Source organism: Nerophis lumbriciformis, linkage group LG36 (assembly GCF_033978685.3).
Source record: "Nerophis lumbriciformis linkage group LG36, RoL_Nlum_v2.1, whole genome shotgun sequence".
In the NCBI taxonomy this organism is placed as follows: Eukaryota; Metazoa; Chordata; class Actinopteri; order Syngnathiformes; family Syngnathidae; genus Nerophis; species Nerophis lumbriciformis.
This window is the reverse complement of record NC_084583.2, coordinates 21,956,632-21,981,436: the sequence shown is the minus strand read 5'-3', so window position 1 is coordinate 21,981,436 and position 24,805 is coordinate 21,956,632. Positions and strand designations below refer to the sequence as shown.

General features: G+C 39.8%; 1 protein-coding gene across 2 annotated transcripts in view; it reads right to left on the bottom strand.

The window, feature by feature from the left end:
- The window catches only part of LOC133576706 (uncharacterized), a 29,382-nt gene extending 10,282 nt beyond the window's left edge, over positions 1-19,100 (bottom strand). For both annotated transcript variants that reach the window (XM_061930023.2, XM_061930024.2), the window contains exons 1-7: positions 18,981-19,100; positions 18,593-18,653; positions 9,575-9,705; positions 9,369-9,504; positions 4,882-5,166; positions 4,474-4,806; positions 4,217-4,404 (exon numbers count right to left, since the gene is read on the bottom strand). In XM_061930023.2, the coding sequence (XP_061786007.1) occupies positions 4,217-4,404; positions 4,474-4,806; positions 4,882-5,166; positions 9,369-9,504; positions 9,575-9,705; positions 18,593-18,650 (1,131 nt within the window). In that variant the 5' untranslated portion in view covers positions 18,651-18,653; positions 18,981-19,100. The remainder of the gene's footprint in view (positions 1-4,216; positions 4,405-4,473; positions 4,807-4,881; positions 5,167-9,368; positions 9,505-9,574; positions 9,706-18,592; positions 18,654-18,980) is intronic.
- Between the last annotated feature and the right edge of the window lie 5,705 nt (positions 19,101-24,805).

Below are 24,805 nucleotides of genomic sequence, written 5' to 3'. Positions count from 1 at the left end.
GTGTGTATTTAGCCTCCAGACTAAAGCACGCTACATGCACACAACCCCCCCCCCCCATCTCACCAGCGCAACAGGTGCGCCACACCCACGAAGAGAAATATTAAATCTTACATACTTTTGGCACAACTCTGGGTTATCTGTAATGAACTAAACCTTTTTCCACTCTGCGCTGGCGTCTTTTGTACTCCTTGATTTGACACAGCGGTCTAATTACCGGGCTCGCGCACCAGCAGATGAGACAGGCGCGCGCCGCGTTATACCTGCGCGCGAACGTAAACTGATCGGCTCTGATTTTATAAGCCGACTGGCCGAAATAATGCCGAATTATATACATTTCCCGGGGTTGCCTAGGTGAATAGGGATGCGGATGTGCTCTAAGATAAAATATAATTTTATTAAGTGGGGTTTGGCTGGTTGCTAAACAGCCACAGTTGCGAGCTCGCGCTTCAGCTGACGAGACAGCTGTTCACCGCTACAACATTATTAGGCCAAACCTAACCCCCCCTCCACATCCCACACCCAGGATTGTAAATAATGTAAATAATTCAATGTATATACTCTGATGATTATCTTGTGTGATGACTGTATTATGATGATAGTATATATCTGTATCATGAATCAATTTAAGTGGACCCCGACTTAAACAAGTTGAAAAACTTATTGGGGTGTTACAGAGGTGGGTAGTAACGCGCTACATTTACTCCGTTACATCTACTTGAGTAACTTTTGGGATAAATTGTACTTCTAAGAGTAGTTTTAATGCAACTTACTTTTACTTTTACTTGAGAATATTTATAGAGAAGAAACGCTACTTTTACTCCGCTACTTTTATCTACATTCAGCTCGCTACTCGCTACTAATTTTTATCGATCTGTTAATGCACGCTTTGTTTGTTTTGGTCTGTCAGACAGACCTTCAAAGTGCCTGCCTTACTGGTGACGTTTCACTCCGTTCCACCAATCAAATGCAGTCACTAGTGACGTATGACTCCGTTCCACCAATCAGATGCAGTCACTGGTGACGTTGGACCAATCAACCAGAGCCAGGCGGTCACATGACCTGACTTAAACAAGTTGAAAAACTTATTGGGGTGTTACCATTTAGTGGTCAATTGTACGGAATATGTACTGTACTGTGCAATCTACTAATACAAGTTTCAATCAATCAATCAAAAGTGTGAAGGAAAAAAGACACTTTTTTATTTCAACCGTACATCCCGTCACAAGCCTAAAGACTGACTGCACAGTTCCTGTCTTCGTTTATTGAAATACTCCCACACTTTTGACGACTTTTGGCGTGCTTTTTTTCCCTCGCTCGCACCGCTCGCATCATCTGCTTTGCGCTCCGCCATGACGGCAGTGTGACGTAAATATGCGACGCGTCGAAGCATAAAAACGACGTCGACGTATTTACGTAACCGATGACGTCGACTACGTCGACGCGTCGTTTCAGCCTTACTCGTATTATCTTTTAATCTGCCCATTGTACAGCACTTTGGCTACCCCTGTGGTAAATTTTAAATGTGCTTTATAAATAAAGTTGATTTGATTTGATTTGATTTGTCCAGGGTGTACCCCGCCTTCCGCCCGATTGTAGCTGAGATAGGCTCCAGCGCCCCCCGCAACCCAGAAGGGAATAAGCGGTAGAAAATGGATGGATGGATGGGGCTTTGAAAAATGTTACTGTGAGCAAAATGCAAAGAGCACCTTTAAGAATGTTTTGCCCAAACCGCACAAGCCTGTGATAAATATTACTTCAACAGACGGCGGGTGGGGCTCGTAACTCAAATTATGCTCGCAACTTAAGGCATAACAAAAAGCCGAGCGGTAGCTCGTATCTCAAATTACTCGTAAATTGAGGTACCACTGTGTAACAACACATCGCCGGCGTATGCCTGAAATTTGCCAGATGTTTGTATGAATCACTCCACAAAATGAAGAAAACAATACAAATGTGAAACTGGATCCACACGATCACATTTAGTCAGAACTGAAGATATTATGATATAACGTAAATTATTCGATTAACCAATGATTCTTCTATAATCTGCAAGGGTTATTTGAAAACAGCAAATAACTGCCTGGGTAAAAAACTACACAAAAGTGTGGCTGTAGGCAACCTCTTGGTGTAGTTCTTATTGACATACAAGGTTAAGGCTGATGAATATGTACCAGACTGAACCATACTGTTTAGTAGAAACTAAGGTTGTCCCAATACCAATATTTTGGTACCGGTACCAAAATGTATTTTGATACTTTTCGGTACTTTTCTAAATAAAGGGGACCACAAAAAATAGCATTATTGGCTTTATTTTAACCAAAAAAATCTTACATTTACATGAAAAATATGTTTCTTATTGCAAGTTTGTCCTTAAATAAAATAGTGAACATAACAGACAACTTGTCTTTTAGTATTAAGTAAACAAACAAAGACTCCTAATTCATACTTGCCAACCCTCCCGGATTTTCAGCGCCTCTCCCAAAAACCTCCCGGGACAAATTTTCTCCCGAAAAACTCCCGAAATTCAGGCGGACCTGAGTGACGTGTTGACAACACACAACAACAGTGTCTACCGTAAAGCAGTTGGTCTGCCGTAAACAGCAATGTTGTGACACTTTTAAACAGGACAATACTGCCATCTACTGTACATGCATATGTGACCCACCCATAATGTGTCACATTTTTGTGTTGATTTATTTATTTTACTTTGTGGTTTGAATTCGTTTTTGGAGCTGTCATTACACATTTATCAGTATTCACATTGGTCAGTAGGGGGCAGTAGGGCGTTTCTTCCCAATTGAATGCTATCACCTGCAGACCGGAAGTGTCTTGTCATTCTGATGAGCACGACCAGTCTGTGAACAATTGAAACGTCCTGTGTGCTTTTTCCTCCTGTATAACAGGTTAGTTTTGGTGAATCAACTCACTGAATAATATGTGACCTTTATAAGTTTAAGTACACATTCTGATGGTGGAGCCTAACTCTAAAGTGTTTGTGAGTTGTAGTTTGTAATTGAACACTGAAATTCAAGTATTTATTTTATTTATATATATATATATATATATATATATATATATATATATATATATATATATATAGCTAGAATTCACTGAAAGTCAAGTATTTCTTATATATATATATATATCTTAACCACGCCCCCAACCCCGCCCCCGCCCCACCCCCGACCACGCCCCCGTCCCCACCACCCACCTCCCGAAATCGAAGGTCTCAAGGTTGGCAAGTATGTCCTAATTTGTCTACTGACGTATGCAGTAACATATTGTGTCCTTTTCCATTCTATTATTTTGTCAAAATTATTAAGGACAAGTGGTAGAAAATGAATTATTAATCTACTTGTTCATTTACTGTTAATATCTGCTTATTTTCTGTTTTAACATGTTCTATCTACACTTCTGTTAAAATGTAATAATCACTTATTCTTCTCTTCTTTGATACTTTACATTAGTTTTGGATGATACCACACATTTAGGCATGGATCTGATACCAAGTAGTTACAGGATCATACATTGGTCATATTCAAAGTCCTCATGTGTCCAGGGACATATTTACTGACTTTATAAACATTATATGAATTAAAAAAAAAACAAAAGAAGATTTTGTGATGCTAAAAAAATCGATGTAATCATAGTAGTATCGACTAGATACGCTCCTGTACTTGGTATCATTACAGTAGATGTTAGTTATAGATCCACCCATGGTGTTTGTTTACATTGTGACGCCGGTGAGCTACGGTGTGTAGTGAAGCATGTTTAGCTATTCCTCGTCCTGCAGTGATAATGCTACTTGTAAGAAACTTATTTGTCGCCATGGAGGCCAGGATTAGTGATTTAGAAGTAGCTAAAACACTGCTGACTGCGGAGGGACTTTAGCCGCTAGCTAGCACCTCTTCCAGTGTTATAACTTCACCTTTATGTTTAGTTTTTAAGCCAAAATGCATCCGTTCTCCCTTTTCTGTCTACACACTGTGTCTGCTTGTAAGTACTCTGTGATTGTGCGCTGCCAAACATGCTTGACTGCTCGTAAACCAGCAATGACACGACGTGACGACGACACAGGGGCGGGGGACCGGTACTTTTTAGAGGTGGTATAGTACCGAATAAGATTCATTAGTATCGCAGTACTATACTAATACCGGTGAACCGTACAACCCTAGTAGAAACAGGGCAGCCGTTTTGGTTTTCTCAAACTGCTCACCTGGATGTTGACCATCTGGGGCTGTGCTTGCGGCGTGCGCTTTTTCCTGAACCACGCGAGAATCTTGAACGGGTTACAGGCGGGCCAAGGGTAGCGCTTCAAGAACAGCATTACCCCCGTCAGAGACAGAAACAAGCTACAAGGGACAGTGATGGACTTGAAAAGGGCTCGCAACTTGTCCACCTTTTCTGGAGCAATTGAGAGGGATGAGACCGTTAGAAAAGTGTTTAAAATGACACAGTATGTGCGCCACTCACCTATCACATGCAACGAGGTGGACGACACCAGGTTCCCATCCCTGTCTCTGATTTCATAGACCCCATCGTGACTTGGGGTTAGCCTCGCTATGACGACCACGTTAGTGGAGCCGTTCCAGCCTATGGAGACGAGACCCCTGAACCGAGGGTCTTGGTTGGTTATTTGGCCCTCGTGGACCAGCTGCGAAGGACCACGACGGGGGTCTGAAGGATCCAGCGAGGATTCGTCAGGGCGTCGGACGGCGGTAAACATGAGGTACGCTTGTGGTACGGGGAGAAAGAGAGGTAGGGCCAGAGACCCTTTGCTATTGCGAGTCACATTGAAAATGTGTCCTGTAAGAAAGAAAAGGAGGACAAAATGAGGTTGTTGACGTTTTGTAAAGCACATTCTCTTGAGTTGTTTCTCACCGCCGACGATGAGGGTGATGTGGGACACCACCGTGCCTTCGGCGTCCCGCACCGTGTAGTTGCCCTGGTCGGCCTGCGTCACTCTCTCAGCCAGCCAGACCTTCCCGTCTCGCAGCAGCCGTCCCCGACCCGCAACACTGGTGTCATGGTTGGTAAGGTTCCACAGAACTATCAGCATCGCCTCGGACGGAGAACCTCGGGGAGCAAACTCCAGGACGGAGCCATTGTTGGGGATGTTGTACTCAAAGTTTTGTCCATATTTTCTGTAGTTGGACTTGACGCATTCTAAAGCAGGTTGAAGTGGGCAGAAACATTAGCGTCTTTTACACAACCATACCGCAAGAAAGCTGCATGATGTATGCTGGTTGCAGTGGAGCAGGTGGGTCCAAACTTTTTGACTTGGGGCCCGCATTGGGCTAAAAACATATGGCCGGGAACCAAAAGCCCACTGCATGTACACACACACATATATAGCCTGTATATACACATATTGATGTGTACATACACACACACACACACACACACACACACACACACACACACACCAGTGACGTGCAGTCACTAGAGGCTCCTTTTTTCTTTCCATGATGGCAGGTGAGGCGGGGCCTCACCTGCCATCATGGAAAGAAAAAAAATGTAAAAATAAAAACAATTAATTAAATTGTTAAATGTATCCAGTGATTATACTATAAAGTTATTTTCCATTTAACTTCACCAGTTTTAGATTATTTTTATTCAAAATCGCTGAATTTTCACATTTGCCGTTCAAATACTGAGAAGAGACGGTGCGGTGAACAGCAGCCAGTTGAGGCACGTCACTCAGTGCCTCAACATGGATTCCGGACTCGGCTAACTGCTGGCCTGCTGTGCAGTGAGACTGTATTGCTATATGAATTATATTATACATTTCCATAGTTTAGTTAGCTGAGGTATATTATGTACAGTGTATTTTGTCAACAACTGTATGTGTGTAACGTATTTCTTGTGCTGAGCGATCATAAAACGGCTGCAAAAGACGCACTGGCTGAGGCTCCAGTAACCCCGCCTCCTGCACCCCCGCCGTAGAATTGTTATATCAACTAAAGCCCACACTTAAACTTTCCACGTGCAAGATTGAATCTATTTAAAAAAGTTATTTCATAAGAAGCCAAAAAGTGCAAAAACAATAATGTTCGTGTTGGAGGAGTTGTGAATGACTGCAGGGACACAACATTAGGTACACCAGCAGACTGCAGGTGTACCTAATTCACAACTCCTCCAACACGAACATTATTGTTTTTGCACTTTTTGGCTTCTTATTAAATAACTTTTGTAACCTATTTTCATGGGCTTTCCTCTTTGTGATGTTAAGTTCCTGTTATGCGCTGTTATACAGTATATGCCTTGAGCTCTTATTTTGAAGGCGCTAAGAGCGGAAGTGATGACACGTTGGAGTGGAGCGGAGGTTGTTGAAAGAAGGTAAATAAAGTGGTCCTCGTGTAAACTGGAGCCTCCGTGTTTGTTATTTTGTAGTTTCATACAGTATAGGCGACATTTATAAACCCTCGGTTACACTTTTTTAAATAGATTCAATCTTGCACGTGGAAAGTTTAAGTGAGGGCTTTAGTTGCGGCGCATGGACTTAATTTATAAGTAAAGGTAAGACCATAATAAAATTTTTTTTTATTAAATGTGCTTTTTTGTGTGCTACAGTTTGTATGTGTAAAGTTAAAGTTAAGGTAAAGTACCAATGATTGTCACACACACACTAGGTGTAATGAAATTTGTCCTCTGCATTTGACCCATCCCCTTGATCACCCCCTGGGAGGTGAGGGGAGCAGTGGGCAGCAGCGGTGCCGCGCCCGGGAATCATTTTTGGTGATTTAACCCCCAATTCCAAGCCTTGATGCTGAGTGCCAAGCAGGGAAGAATGCTGGTATGAGCTTTTAAACATAACCCGTTAACTGCTGCCAATCAAATGGTGAATAAGATACTCTTTAGGGTTCATATGTTTGTAAATCTGACTGTGATGAAGTCAGTGCCTCACCAGTCATGAACCGTGATGGCTCTGCCTTTAGCGTCCTCTACAACCTGTCGACGCGTCCGCTTTTTCCCCATACAAACAGCGTGCCGGCCCAGTTACATGTTGTATGCGGCTTCTGCATACACACGAGAGTGACTGCAAGACATACTTGATCAACAACCATACAGGTCACACTGAGGGTGGCCGTATAAACAACTTTAACACTGTTACAAATATGCGCCGCACTGTGAACCCACACCAAACAAGAATGACAAACACATTTCGGGAGAACATCCGCACCGTAACACAACAGAACAAATACCCAGAATCCCTTGCATCCCTAACTCTTCTGGGCTACAATACACACCCCCGCTACCACCAAACCCCGCCCCAATCTCCCAAATTCGAAGGTCTCAAGGTTGGCGAGTATGTTCACAGGTGTGCTTGAAGCAGAGGTGGGACCAAGTCATTGTTTTGCAAGTCACAAGTAAGTCTCAAGTCTTTGCCCTCAAGTCCGAGTCAAGTCCCGAGTCAAGACAGGCAAGCCCCGAGTCAAGTCCAAAGTCAAGACTGGAAAGTCTCAAGTCAAGTCCTAAGTCCTGCATTTTGAGTTTCGAGTCCTTTCAAGTCCTTTTAACCACAGACTAATATATTAACACAGATTGTGTATGCTTTTCAAACGCTGTATTTATTTATTAAAACAAGTGCATTTTAAATTGCAGGAAAGAAAATTGTGCTGACATTGCACTTTATAATAGCACTATTAACCAGTCATTTTAAACATTAACTCATTCCTTTACAGAACAAATACATTGAAAAATAAAGTGCAAATGTACTTATTTGTACAAAAGTGTTAACATTGAAAAAACATGACATATACGTGAACATAACAAAAAAGTTGTACTTTTTATATGTCAGGGCCCTATGCTGCATTGCATTTGCAAAAGACCAAATTAGCCAAGAGTCTGTCAGTCATTTGTGCACGATGGGGGCGTAGTATGATGCCACCATGGCTGAAAACTCGCTCCACTGGAGCACTGGAGGCAGGCACTGCCAAGACTCTCATGGCCACTCGGAACAGTGAAGGAAGAGTCTTCATGTTCAATGCCCAGAACAAAAGGGGGGGAGAGTTTTTTTGGGTTGGTGCACTACTTGTAAGTGTATCTTGTGTTTTTTATGTTGATTTAATTTAAAAAAAATAATAAAATAAAATAAAAAATTCTTGTGCGGCCCGATACCAATCGATCCACGGACCAGTACCGGGCCGCGGCCCGGTGGTTGGGGACCACTGAGGTAAACAACCAACAGTATGTCAGAAAGCTAGCTAAAACGGTACACATATTCATAATATAGTATACATTTTAACTGACCTTTATTTGACTATTTTTGTCTTTTTTTTAGGTGGCTAAAATACGTGGTGCTGCTGACCGCCGTCTAACGTTACGTGTGATATATTGACTAACTTAACCCTGCTTAAAAAAAATCACTGAACAAAAAGTATGAATAAGGTAGTGAACTGCAACAGATTCCCGTGTTTGCAATAACGTTATAACGTTAGCAGTGAGTTTACAGCCTCACTGATTTAACTACACAGCAAATAAAAGTCACGTTACTTAGCCAATAAACGTTATCTTACATTCAAAACTTACCGTTCTTTGTGCAACTTCAAATGCCAGACAAAGTTGGAAGTTGTTGCCTCTCCATCAGTAATTTTCGAACCGCATGTGTTGCATACTGCAAACCGTTTTGTGTTGACCACCTCGTAATTTTTATACCCAAACGAAATTATTTTAGGCATCATTTTTTGTTCACTGGCGTGTGGTTTGGACATGTCTTCTTCGTTGGTTGTCCTGCAATTTGATTGGATGAATGCTGTGTGATGAAAACAAAGTAGATCTAATTTGATTGGCTGTTGTACTGAGACCACACCAGCTGACACACGCAACGCTGATAGAAAAAGTACACAATGAAAAATACGGAGCGCTCCCGAATAACTTTTTCATCTTTGGGTTTTGGGGAAAGTAGCAAGTCATGTCAAGTCATGTCAATTCAAAAGGCTCAAGTCCAAGTGAAGTCACAAGTCATTGATGTTAAAGTCTAAGTCGAGTTGCAAGTCTTTTTACATTTTGTCAAGTCGAGTCTAAAGTCATCAAATTCATGACTCGAGTCTGACTCGAGTCCAAGTCATGTGACTCGAGTCCACACCTCTGGCTTGAAGCTCATCGAGAGAATGCCAAGAGTGTGCATAAAATTTTGGTTGTGCTTACCTACCTCGAAGGCTATTCAATCTTGCTAAAAACGCTGTTAAACTGACTGAAAACCATCATCAAGGTTAGATTTTGGTTCCCACACTTTCAATACACTCTTGTGGGACCTCTGAGACTTATTAAAGTTGATTGAAAAATAGTATAACATGAGACCTATAAGTCATTACAACAAGGCGACACCATTTTTAATTGGTGGTAATTAGACAAAAACATCCAACCTGAAACAGTCAGACGAACTGTCTCGTAGGTGAATCCAGAACCCAGTTTGATGGAATAAAGTCCTTGGTCCGCATGAGTCACTTCCTTCAGCACCAACATCTTATCTTTGGTCCATTTGAATCGAGGGTCTCTTACCTAAATAAAAACAAATCTGGTTTGTAATGTGTGTGTAAAAGAAAATAAACTGAAAGCAAAAGACACTGACAAAGGTCTTCTCAAGGAGGACGCGCCTTGATCCTGCAGGGTTTGGTGTGAAAGTGACGGTTCTTGATGTCGAGTAAACGGGTAAATGGAATTCCTTCCCGGCACAAACCATCTGGACTTCTTCTCGGTCACCTGTCAAAGTGGAAAAGGAAGTAAGTATTTTTTATCCATGTGTAAGATGAAAAGAAGAACATGATGAAATATTTGTGCTGGCTCATCCAATACGAGCAAACCTGTGAAGCCAAAGCACATTTTTTGCTGGCACACCACCAGCAGAAATCATTAAAAAAACTAAACTCAGTTGACAGTAAAAAGTCGTTGTCGCAATTGTTGGATATGACTTTAAAGCATAACCAAGCATGCATCACCATAGCTCTTGTCTCAAAGGAGGTGTACTGTCACCACCTGTCACATCACACCATTTGTTGCTGTTTTCCTGTGTGTAGTGCTTTGGTTCTTGTCTTGCGCTCCTATTTTGGTGACTTTTTCTCTTTTTTTGGTATTTTCCTGTAGCAGTTTCATGTCTGACATCGGGGGCAGTACCTCTGGATTGGCAGACCGGGGTGGTGGTTCCTCTCTTTAAAAAGGGGAACCGGAGGGTGTGTTCTAACTATCGTGGGATCACACTCCTCAGCCTTCCCGGTAAGGTCTATTCAGGTGTACTGGAGAGGAGGCTACGCCAGGTAGTCGAACCTCGGATTCAGGAGGAACAGTGTGGTTTTTGTCCTGGTCGTGGAACTGTGGACCAGCTCTATACTCTCAGCAGGGTCCTTGAGGGTGCATGGGAGTTTGCCCAACCAGTCTACATGTGCTTTGTGGACTTGGAGAAGGCATTCGACCGTGTCCCTCGGGAAGTCCTGTGGGGAGTGCTCAGAGAGTATGGGGTTTCGGACTGTCTGATTGTGGCGGTCCGCTCCCTGTATGATCAGTGTCAGAGCTTGGTTCGCATTGCCGGCAGTAAGTCGGACACGTTTCCGGTGATGGTTGGACTCCGCCAAGGCTGCCCTTTGTCACCCATTCTGTTCATAACCTTTATGGACAGAATTTCTAGGCGCAGTCAAGGCGTTGAGGGGATCCGGTTTGGTGGCTGCAGGATTAGGTCTCTGCTTTTTGCAGATGATGTGGTCCTGATGGCTTCATCTGGCCAGGATCTTCAGCTCTCACTGGATCGGTTCGCAGCCGAGTGTGAAGCGACTGGGATGGGAATCAGCACCTCCAAGTCCGAGTCCATGGTTCTCTCCCGGAAAAGGGTGGAGTGCCATCTCCGGGTTGGAGAGGAGATCTTGCCCCAAGTGGAGGAGTTCAAGTACCTGGGAGTCTTGTTCACGAGTGAGGGAAGAGTGGATCGTGAGATCGACAGGTGGATCGGTGCGGCGTCTTCAGTAATGTGGACGCTGTATCGATCCGTTGTGGTGAAGAAGGAGCTGAGCCGGAAAGCAAAGCTCTCAATTTAGCGGTCGATCTACGTTCCCATCCTCACCTATGGTCATGAGCTTTGGGTTATGACCGAAAGGACAAGATCACGGGTACAAGCGGCCGAAATGAGTTTCCTCCGCCGGGTGGCGGGTCTCTCCCTTAGAGATAGGGTGAGAAGCTCTGCCATCCGGGGGGAGCTCAAAGTAAAGCCGCTGCTCCTCCACATGGAGAGGAGCCAGATGAGGTGGTTCGGGCATCTGGTCAGGATGCCACCCGAGCGCCTCCCTAGGGAGGTGTTTAGGGCACGTCCGACTGGTAGGAGGCCACGAGGAAGACCCAGGACACGTTGGGAAGACTATGTGTCCCGGCTGGCCTGGGAACGCCTCGGGATCCCCCGGGAGGAGCTGGACAAAGTGGCTGGGGAGAGGGAAGTCTGGGCTTCCCTGCTTAGGCTGCTGCCCCCGCGACCCGACCTCGGATAAGCGGAAGAAGATGGATGGATGGATGGATGGAGTTTCATGTCTTCCTTTGAGCGATATTTCCCACATCTACTTTGTTTTAGCAATCAAGAATATTTCAGTTGTTTTTATCCTTCTCTGTGGGGACATTGTTGATTGTCATGCCATGTTCGGATGGTGCACTAATTGTAAGTGTATCTTGTGTTTTTTATGTTGATTTAATAAAAATAAAAAAATAAAATAAATATATATATTTTTTAATTTCTTGTGCGGCCCAGTACCAATCGATCCACGGATGACTCGGCCCTGCTGGTATCAGACAAGGACAAGTCACAGGTGGAGAAAATCCTCAGTGCTGAACTCTGTAGAACTTGCACCTGGCTCGCTATCCATACACTTGGGTAAAACGGAATCCATCCTGTTTGGGTCCCACATCAACCTTAAGAAAGTCAGTGACTTCACTATAAAAGTGGGTGACATTGTTATCACCAGGAAAGATGAGGTCACCTACCTAGGTTCCATTCTAGAAGCTAATCTTTCCTGTGATGAAATGGCAACCAAGGTCATCAAAAAGGTCAACCAACGAACGAGATTTCTCTACAGAATCTCCTCTCTGGTCAACAAAAGCACCATGAAGATTCTGGCGGGAACTCTCGTTCAACCCTTTTTCCATTACGCATGCACCTCCTGGTACCCTAGCACCTCCAAAACCCCTCAAATCTAGACTCCAAACATCCCAGAACAAGCTAGTCAGATTACTTCTAGACCTCCACCCCAGATCCCACCTCACTCCTACCCACTTCTCCAAAGTGGGCTGGCTCAGGGTGGAGGACAGAGTAAAACAACTTGCACTGAGCCTGGTCTATAAAATCCGCTACACCTCCCTGATACCGAGGTACATGTCAAACTACTTCCTTAACGCAAATGACTGCCATAACCACAACACCAGGGGGAGCTCCACTAACCACGTTAAACCCAGATTCCCATCTAACAGATGTCTTAACTCATTCTCTTTCTATGCCACATCATAATGGAATGCACTCCCAACAGGTGTAAAAGAAAGGGCATCTCTATCCTCCTTCAAAACCGCAATAAAAGTACACCTCCAGGCAACTTCAACCCTAAACTAACACCCTCCCCGGATTGTTGTTAATAATCAAATGCAAATAATCAAATGTAGATCCTTTTTCTTAAGCTTTCTGGTCTCTCTCTCTCTCTCTCTGTGTCCACTACTTGCTGTACATATCCTACCAAGTCAGACCTACACTGTTTCAATGTCCATTTCTCTGATGATGCAATTGTTGATGACTGAAGTGATGATAACAACCAAACCTACCCCCCCCCCCCCCCCTCCACATCCCACACCCAGGATTGTAAATAATGTAAATAATTCAATGTATATACTCTGATGATTAACTTGTGTGATGACTGTATTATGATGATAGTATATATCTGTATCATGAATCAATTTAAGTGGACCCCGACTTAAACAAGTTGAAAAACTTATTGGGGTGTTACAGAGGTGGGTAGTAACGCGCTACATTTACTCCGTTACATCTACTTGAGTAACTTTTGGGATAAATTGTACTTCTAAGAGTAGTTTTAATGCAACTTACTTTTACTTTTACTTGAGTATATTTATAGAGAAGAAACGCTACTTTTACTCCGCTACTTTTATCTACATTCAGCTCGCTACTCGCTACTAATTTTTATCCATCTGTTAATGCACGCTTTGTTTGTTTTGGTCTGTCAGACAGACCTTCAAAGTGCCTGCCTTACTGGTGACGTTTCACTCCGTTCCACCAATAAAATGCAGTCACTAGTGACGTATGACTCCGTTCCACCAATCAGATGCAGTCACTGGTGACGTTGGACCAATCAACCAGAGCCAGGCGGTCACATGACCTGACTTAAACAAGTTGAAAAACTTATTGGGGTGTTACCATTTAGTGGTCAATTGTACGGAATATGTACTGTACTGTGCAATCTACTAATACAAGTTTCAATCAATCAATCAAAAGTGTGAAGGAAAAAAGACACTTTTTTATTTCAACCGTACATCCCGTCACAAGCCTAAAGACTGACTGCACAGTTCCTGTCTTCACAATAAAAGTGCCGCTCCATCGCGCCTGCGCTTTCAAAATAAGAGTCTCCGAAAGCCAGCGCAAACAAGCTAGCAAGCTACGGAATTTGCCGCCAATGTATTTCTTGTAAAGTGTATAAAAAGGAGTATGGAAGCTGGACAAATAAGATACCAAAAACCAACCACTTTCATGTGGTATTAGACAGAAAGGAGGAACTTTTTTTCTCCTGCATTTGAAAACGTGGACGTTAAGCACTGCTGTCTGATTACAATCAATGCAAGTCATCAGAATCAGGTAATACACCGACTTATATTCTTGCCTTCATGAAAGAAATGAATCTATATGTGTTAAACATGCATGTATATTCATTAAAACACCTTTAACATGTAAACAAAAACGGCAAAATAAATAAATATAAATGATATACTGTATATATCAATGTATGTGTATATATATATATATGTATATATATATATATATATATATATATATATATATATATATATATATATATATATATATATATATATATATATGATATGTGTGTGCAGGGCCGGCCCGTGGCATAGGCCGTATAGGCAAATGCTAAGGGCGCCGTCCATCAGGGGGCGCCACGCCAGTGCCACAAATGTTGGAGAAAAAAAAAAGTTGTTACTATTATTTCTAAATACAAAAAATAATCCCACGTTAATTAAAATGCAAAGTAAAGCCTATTTAATAGAAATATTATTTGTTACAACATTACGCCCCCCCCCTCCTCCCTTCCCGTATCATGACTCTTTTTGGACGTCACCACATCAAAAAATCAACACAACATGCCAAAACTGTCAGGTGCCCAGGGAAGAAAAAAGAGAAAAGAAGAGGAGGAGAAACGAGAAAATACAGAGGTAGCAGGTAGGTAACGTTAGCCTACATGAAATTATTTGTCTGTTACAGAATGTGATAGTAACCTGGCTTTTTAGCATTAAGCTAATGTTACATGATTCGGCAATTGCTAATCAATAAATAGCTAGTTCTGTTTTAACGTCGGGTTAATATTGTGGAGGGGGCTCAATTGTTATGGAAAATAATAATGTAACGTTAGGTAATTACAGTACTCCCGCCTTACATTCCTCAGGGACATTTCTTTCTTTCTTTAGTTTATTTGGAACATGAACACACTTACATCATAATACATCACACAATTTCATATCATTTCATTTTACATCATGCCCGAAAAGGAGTAGGAAGAAGCAAAGCTTATTTAATCCTACCCCTTTCCCACTTCAAAGCGTTTACAAATATATAGAATCATTTACTGACCTTTTTATATAATAAAATAACATCTATGAATTAGTATACAACAGCTTTGTAATATGTAATTAATTAATTAATTCAGTCATTATTAACATACTGAGATGAAGAATATCTTATTTTCAATAAGGTTGAAAGTATTTCTCATAATTCTTCTTCTTTGTACTCTGTAAGCACTATTATTTTGAACAACCCTCTTAAACTGGATCATATCACTACAATTTTTAACTTCTTTACTTAATCCATTCCATAATTTAATTCCACATACTGATATGCTAAAAGTTCTAAGTGTTGTACGTGCATATAAATGTTTGTATTAGATCTTTTAAGCAGGTGTTTTTTGTTTACATTGTTATTGCCTTCTGGTTAGCTAATGTTTGCCCTGCAGGTAATCGTCACTTTTCCACCCCTTTATATATTAGGTATAGTTGTAAGTAAAAAAAAAAAAGGTCAAAGACAAAGCTATTCGGGTTCTTGTGAGTATATACACTTCACTGCCGATGTGGGGGGGCGCCACCTAAAATCTTGCCTAGGGCGCCAGATTGGTTAGGGCCGGGCCTGTGTGTGTGTGTATGTTACTCATCAGTTACTCAGTACTTGAGTAGTTTTTTCACAACATACTTTTTACTTTTACTCAAGTAAATATTTGGGTGACTACTCATTACTTGAGTAATAAATCTCTAAAGTAACAGTACTCTTACTTGAGTACAATTTCTGGCTACTCTACACACCTCTGGGGTGTTACCATTTAGTGGTCAATTGTACGGAATATGAACTGTACTGTGCAATCTACTAATACTCCCACCTTACATTCCTCAGGGACATTTCTTTCTTTCTTTAGTTTATTTGGAACATGAACACACTTACATCATAATACATCACACAATTTCATATCATTTCATTTTACATCATGCCCGAAAAGGAGTAGGAAGAAGCAAAGCTTATTTAATCCTACCCCTTTCCCACTTCAAAGCGTTTACAAATATATAGAATCATTTACTGACCTTTTTATATAATAAAATAACATCTATGAATTAGTATACAACAGTTTTGTAATATGTAATTAATTAATTAATTCAGTCATAATGTGAGTGTGAATGTTGTCTGTCTATCTGTGTTGGCCCTGCGATGAGGTGGCGACTTGTCCAGGGTGTACCCCGCCTTCCGCCCGATTGTAGCTGAGATAGGCTCCAGCGCCCCCCGCGACCCCAAAGGGAATAAGCGGTAGAAAATGGATGGATGGATTATTAACATACTGAGATGAAGAATATCTTATTTTCAATAAGGTTGAAAGTATTTCTCATAATTCTTCTTCTTTGTACTCTGTAAGCACTATTATTTTGAACAACCTCTTAAACTGGATCATATCAGTACAATTTTGAACTTCTTTACTTAATCCATTCCATCATTTAATTCCACATACTGATATGCTAAAAGTTCTAAGTGTTGTACGTGCATATAAATGTTTGTATTAGATCTTTTAAGCAGGTGTTTTTTGTTTACATTGTTATTGCCTTCTGGTTAGCTAATGTTTGCCCTGCAGGTAATCGTCACTTTTCCACCCCTTTATATATTAGGTATAGTTGTAAGTAAAAAAAAAAAGGTCAAAGACAAAGCTATTCGGGTTCTTGTGAGTATATACACTTCACTGCCGATGTGGGGGGGGGCGCCACCTAAAATCTTGCCTAGGGCGCCAGATTGGTTAGGGCCGGGCCTGTGTGTGTGTATTACTCATCAGTTACTCAGTACTTGAGTAGTTTTTTCACAACATACTTTTTACTTTTACTCAAGTAAATATTTGGGTGACTACTCATTACTTGAGTAATAAATCTCTAAAGTAACAGTACTCTTACTTGAGTACAATTTCTGGCTACTCTACACACCTCTGGGGTGTTACCATTTAGTGGTCAATTGTACGGAATATGAACTGTACTGTGCAATCTACCAGAGGTGGGACCAAGTCATTGTTTTGCAAGTCACAAGTAAGTCTCAAGTCTTTGCCCTCAAGTCCGAGTCAAGTCCCGAGTCAAGACAGGCAAGCCCCGAGTCAAGTCCAAAGTCAAGACTGGAAAGTCTCAAGTCAAGTCCTAAGTCCTGCATTTTGAGTTTCGAGTCCTTTCAAGTCCTTTTAACCACAGACTAATATATTAACACAGATTGTGTATGCTTTTCAAACGCTGTATTTATTTATTAAAACAAGTGCATTTTAAATTGCAGGAAAGAAAATTGTGCTGACATTGCACTTTATAATAGCACTATTAACCAGTCATTTTAAACATTAACTCATTCCTTTACAGAACAAACACATTGAAAAATAAAGTGCAAATGTACTTATTTGTACAAAAGTGTTAACATTGAAAAAACATGACATATACGTGAACATAACAAAAAAGTTGTACTTTTTATATGTCAGGGCCCTATGCTGCATTGCATTTGCAAAAGACCAAATTAGCCAAGAGTCTGTCAGTCATTTGTGCACGATGGGGGCGTAGTATGATGCCACCATGGCTGAAAACTCGCTCCACTGGAGCACTGGAGGCAGGCACTGCCAAGACTCTCATGGCCACTCGGAACAGTGAAGGAAGAGTCTTCATGTTCAATGCCCAGAACAAAAGGGGGGAGAGAGTTGTTTTGGGTTGGTGCACTACTTGTAAGTGTATCTTGTGTTTTTTATGTTGATTTAATTAAAAAAAGAAAAGAAAAAAAAATTATTTCTTGTGCGGCCCGATACCAATCGATCCACGGACCAGTACCGGGCCGCGGCCCGGTGGTTGGGGACCACTGAGGTAAACAACCAACAGTATGTCAGAAAGCTAGCTAAAACGGTACACATATTCATGATATAGTATACATTTTAACTGACCTTTATTTGACTATTTTTGTCTTTTTTTAGGTGGCTAAAATACGCGGTGCTGCTGACCGCCGTCTAACGTTACGTGTGATATATTGACTAACGTAACCCTGCTTGAAAAAAATCACTGAACAAAAAGTATGAATAAGGTAGTGAACTGCAACAGATTCCCGTGTTTGCAATAACGTTATAACGTTAGCAGTGAGTTTACAGCCTCACTTATTTAACTACACAGCAAATAAAAGTCACGTTACTTAGCCAATAAACGTTATCTTACATTCAAAACTTACCGTTCTTTGTGCAACTTCAAATGCCGGACGAAGTTGGAAGTTGTTGCCTCTCCATCAGTCATTTTCGAACCGCATGTGTTGCATACTGCAAACCGTTTTGTGTTGACCACCTCGTAATTTTTATACCCAAACAAAGTTATTTTAGGTATCATTTTTTGTTCACTGGCGTGTGGTTTGGACATGTCTTCTTCGTTGGTTGTCCTGCAATTTGATTGGATGAATGCTGTGTGATGAAAACAAAGTAGATCTAATTTGATTGGCTGTTGTACTGAGACCACACCAGCTGACACACGCAACGCTGATAGACAAGTACACAATGAAAAATACGGAGCGCTCCCGAATAACTTTTTCATCTTTGGGTTTTGGGGAAAGTAGCAAGTCATGTCAAGTCATGTCAATTCAAAAGGCTCAAGTCCAAGTGAAGTCACAAGTCATTGATGTTAAAGTCTAAGTCGAGTTGCAAGTCTTTTTACATTTTGTCAAGTCGAGTCTAAAGTCATCAAATTCATGACTCGAGTCTGACTCGAGTCCAAGTCATGTGACTCGAGTCCACACCTCTGCAATCTACTAATAAAAGTCTCAATCAATCAATCAAAAAAGGTGGTTGGGCACCACTGATGTACTCACCCACAGTAAGAGAGAGCTGCAGGCTGCACAGGACAGCCAGTAGGACACGCAGGGACATCTCCTATTAAAGCAGAGAACATCATTATTGTACACACCGCGCTGAAATGAACACGCGCTTCCAGTGTCATCAATAATGTCTTCTGTTTTCGAATGGTAGCATATAAGCGCTATTTACAGGCTAGCGTTTGTAATACGCGCTGTTTAAATGTGGACATTTCCTGACGTTTGCAGAATAAAACCGTTTCCTCGTGGAATATGGCAAGCCCGCACCGAGTGACGTAACAGCCTTACGCCATAATAACCCACTCAGGTAAATCATGGCCAATAACGGTCATTTATTGCTGATAATCTGTTATATTCATCACAAGCCAAACCCGCCCCGACTCACCTGTAGAATGCGAGGTAAGAAGCCTCACGGGAAGATGTTGGGAAATATTTACACGGCTGGAGATTTTTAATGTGTATATAAACGTTGGTGCATGCGCAGTAGCTTCTCCCTGGCATTCACGGCGATGTGTCAGTTGTATTCCGGACCACTTTTACGCTACATGCGTGCCAGGCCTCCGACGGTGTGGTCGGCGCCCGCGAAGGCGTACGCTCTTTGCGCAAGAGATGTACGAAAAGTAGGCTCGCCCTGCAGGGTTTTGCGCCAAGATTGATTGGCGGGAAAGTCACCCTGATAGATAAGTCACATCTCACACAATTAGCATCAGTTAGCTGCGCATGGTAACACCACCATTGTATATGTATTGTTATATTTAATAATCATATTTAGCTGTTAAGTTTGTAGCGTTGCCTTTTTTATGACTTATTTGAATACATTTGTATTAGTTTTCTATAGGTAACATCAGTCAGGGCCGGCCCGTGGCATAGGCCGTATAGGCAAATGCTAAGGGCGCCGTCCATCAGGGGGCGCCACGCCAGTGCCACAAATGTTGGAGAAAAAAGAAAAGAAAAAAAAAGTTGTTACTATTATTTCTAAATAAAAAAAATAATCTCACGTTAATTAAAATGCAAAGTAAAGCCTATTTAATAGAAATATTATTTGTTACAACATTACGCCCCCCCCTCCTCCCCACGCACGGTGCGCCCCCTCCCTTCCCGTATCATGACTCTTTTTGGACGTCACCACATCAAAAAATCAACACAAGATGTCAAAACGGCCAAAACTGTCAGGTGCCCAGGGAAGAAAAAGAGAAAAGAAGAGGAGAAACGAGAGAAGACAGAGGTAGCAGGTAGGTAACGCTAGCCTACATGAAATTATTTGTCTGTTACAGAATGTGATAGTACCTGGCTTTTTAGCATTAAGCTAATGTTACATGATTCGGCAATTGCTAATCAATAAATAGCTAGTTCTGTTTTAACGTCGTGTTAATATTGTGGAGGGGGCTAAATTGTTATGGAAAATAATAATGTAACGTTAGGTAATTACAGTACTCCCACCTTACATTCCTCAGGGACATTTGTATTAGATCTTTTAAGCAGGTGTTTTTTGTTTACATTATTGCCTTCTGGTTAGCTAATGTTTGCCCTGCAGGTAATAGTCACTTTTCCACCCCTTTATATATTAGGTATAGTTGTAAGTAAAAAAAAAAGGTCAAAGACAAAGCTATTCGGGTTCTTGTGAGTATATACACTTCACTGCCGATGTGGGGGGGCGCCACCTAAAATCTTGCCTAGGGCGCCAGATTGATTAGGGCCGGGCCTGACATCAGTAGTCAATAAAATAGCAATTGTAGTATTGCTGTTGTTATAATTATCAACTAATAAACCGGCGATTTATGGATAATAATGTTAGATTCATTCTCTAGGTGAAATACTACAGATTGTTGATGTCATATGCACATCGTTTAGGTCTGTACAGTAAATCAATTTGCATTTAATTGTATTTGTGCCTCCTTGTAACACTACTATTACTATACTACTACTACTAATAGAAAATGTATGTTTGCAGGTCTCAAAGTCATAATCTGTATAATTGCAATTAACAGTGCAATACATTTTCATAACATGGTCACTACTGCATAGTTTCTCTTGTTATATTCTTATTTTTACTATTATATTTGTATTCATATTGTTGCTTTTTATTTTTATTCTTATTGTTATATGTTTTATTTTATTTCCATTTATACCCCCATTATTTACTGTTTACTTTTTAAATTCGATCTCAATTCTGCACACTGCTGCTGGAATTTTAATTTTCCTGAGGGAACTCTCCTGAAGGAATCAATAAGGTAATATCTATACATCTATCTACCTAATTTATATGTACAGTAATTGGAATTTAATTATTTGTTTTTAAATATATAGTACAGGCCAAAAGTTTGGACATACCTTCTAATTTCAATTTGTTTTCTTTATTTTCAAGATTATTAGATTGTCACTGAATGCATCAAAACTATGACACCTGTGAAGTGAAAACCATATCAGGTGACTACCTCTTGAAGCTCTTGGAGAGAATGCCAAAAGTGTGCAAAGCAGTAATCAGAGCAAAGGGTGGCTATTTTGAAGAAACTAGAATATAAAACATGTTTTCAGTTATTTCACCTTTTTTTTGTTAAGTACATAACTCCACATGTGTTCATTCCTAGTTTTGATGTGACAATCTACAATGTAAATAGTCATGAAAATAAAGAAAACACATTGAATGAGAAGGTGTGTCCAAACTTTTGGCCTGTACTGTACAGTATGTGTAGGATCACATGTTCACACAGCTGATAAATTCTTAAGAAACTATTAGTATTATTTTTTTAGTGGTAGAAAGAGTTGTAGAAATACTATTTTATACAACACTATAAACTACAACCATAATGATAAAGATATTGCCTTAACATCACTTTCTGATAGTGTCAATCAAAGCTCATCAATACTACTATAACTACGACTACTAATCTGTTATTAGTTATAGTTATACGATAGTGGATGGCTGCATATCATGTCAGATGTTAGTGCCTATGTATTTAGAATTTAACCTGGAAAAACATATTAATCATCATGATCAAAATCAAGTCATAATAATAATACTATTAGTAATAAAACATTATCATTATTATTATTTTACTACGAGCAATAATGGTAGAAGAAGCAGTTGTAGTAGCTCGTCATGTATTACATGGTACAACGTAAAATAAACGTTTCATAATAAGACTAATACACATTCTAATACTAATAGTGGCATTAACAACAACATCATTAATACAAATTAAATAAAAATCCATCCATTTCCTACCGCTTGTCCCTTTCAGGGTCACGGGGGGGGGGGGTGCTGGAGCCTATCTCAGCTGCATTCGGGCGGAAAGCGAAGTCTACCCTGGACAAGTCGCCACCTCATCGCAGGGCCAACACAGATAGACAAAATAAATAACAATAATAATCATCATCATCATAAATGGTTAAATGTATATACAACATGGGCCAAAAGTTTGGACACACCTTCTCATTCAATGCGTTTTCTTTATTTTCATGACTATTTACATTGTAGATTGTCACTGAAGGCATCACAACTAAGAATGAACACATGTGGAGTTATGTACTTAACAAAAAAGGTGAATTAACTTACAACATGTTTGAGATTCTAGTTTCATCGAAATAGCCACCCTTTGCTCTGATTACTGCTTTGCACACTCTTGGCATTCTCTCGATGAACTTCAAGAGGTAGTCACCTGAAATGGTTTTCACTTCACAGGTGTTTTGATGCCTTCAGTGACAATCTACGATGTAAATAGTCATGAAAATAAAGAAAACGCATTGAAATGAGAGGGTATGTCCAAACTTTGGCCTGTAGTATATATATATATATATATATATATATATATATATATATATATATATATATATATATATATATATATATATACGGTATATATATATATATATATATATATATATACGGTATATATATAAATATATATATATATATATATATATATATATATATATATATATATATATATATATATATATATATATATATATATATACGGTATATATATATATATATATATACGGTATATATATATATATATATATATATATATATATATATATATATATATATATGTATCAATCAATCAATAAATGTTTATCTATATAGCCCTAAATCACAAGTGTCTCAAAGGGCCGTGCCGTGACATATATATATATATATATATATATATATATATATATATATATGTATGTATATATATATATATATATATATATATATATATATATATATATATATATATATATATATATATATATATATACAATACATATACATATATATTAGGGCTGCAAATCTTTGGGTGTCCCAGGATTCCATTCAATATCGATTCTTGGGGGTCACGATTCCATTCAAAATCGATTTTTTTCGATTCAACGTGATTCTCGATTCAAAAACGACTCTCTAAAAATAAAAAATCGATTTTTAAAGAATGAGAATCAATTCTGAATCGCGATTCGAATTTGAATCGATTTTTCCCCACACCCCTAATATATATATATATATATACATACATATATAAATATATATATATATATATATATATATATATATATATATACATATATAAATATATATATATATATATATATACATATATATACATATATATATATATACATATATATATATATATATATATATACATATATATATATATATATATATATATATATATATATATATATATATATATATATATATATATATATATATATGTATATATATATATATATATATATATATATATATATATATATATATATATATATATATATATACACCAGTGACGTGCAGTCAGGGGAGGCAGGTGAGGCAGGGCCTCACCTGCATCCATCATGGAAAGAAAAAAAAATGTATCCATCATGGAAAGAAAAAAAAATGTAAAAAGAAAAACAATTAATTAAATTGTTATATGTATCCAGTGATTATACTATAAAGTTATTTTCCATTTAACTTCACCAGTTATAGATTATTTTTATTCAAAATCGCTGAATTTTCACATTTGCCGTTCATTTACTGAGAAGAGACTTGCAGTGAGTCAGCAGCCAGTTGAGCCTCACCATGGATTGCGCAATGACTCGGCTAACTGCTGGCCTGCTGTGCAGTGAGACTGTATTGCTATATGAATTATATTATACATTTCCATAGTTTAGTTAGCTGAGGTATATAATGTACAGTGTATTTTGTCAACAACTGTATGTGTGTAACGTATTTCTTGTGCTGAGCAATCATAAAACTGCTGCGAAGACGCACTGTGTGAGGCTCGCAGCAATCCCGCCTCATGGTGGTAGAGGGTGCTATAGTGATCCCAGAGATACTTTTTGCGACTACTCGGCTGCAGAAGAAGTGACAACAAGCAGCAACAGTTAGCGATCATTTATGTTTTCCTCTCGCCTGGACTATTAACATGGAGGATTACATATCTAAAATAAAACAGTTTTCTAAACTGGACTTTCAATGGAAGCAGGAGGTAATACTTAAAGGAAGATCTCCATCGAGACAGAGAGACTTTTAAAACTGAAGAAAGATAAGGAAGACTTCTATAAACAAGTTATTGATGCTTTTGTTCAAAAGGAGCTGCGCATGGACTTCATTTATAAGTAAAGGTAAGACCATAATAACGTTTTTTTTTTTATTAGATGTGCTTTTTTGTGTGCTACAGTTTGTATGTGTAAAGTTAAAGTTAAGTTAAAGTACCAATGATTGTCACACACACACTAGGTGTAGTGAAATCTGTCCTCTGCATTTGACCCATCCCCTTGTTCACCAAAAATACACTTAAAAGGTCTGCGTACTGACAAAAGCACCGCTGCTGTACCCACCCGAAGCGAGACGTATACCCCGATTCTTAGTTGAGTACTTGATCCCAAAGTATCTCTGGGATCACTATAGCACCCCGGGAGGTGAGGGGAGCAGTGGGCAGCAGCGGCACCGCGCCCGGGAATAATTTTTGGTGATTTAACCCCCAATTCCAAGCCTTGATGCTGAGTGCCAAGCAGGGAAGAATGCTGGTATGAGCTTTTAAACATAACCCGTTAACTGCTGCCAATCAAATGGTGAATAAGATACTCTTTAGGGTTCATATGTTTGTAAATCTGACTGTGATGAAGTCAGTGCCTCACCTCACCAGCCATCAACCTCACCGCACGTCACTGACATATACACACACACACAGGGCCGGCCCGTGGCATAGGCCGTATAGGCAAATGCTAAGGGCGCCGTCC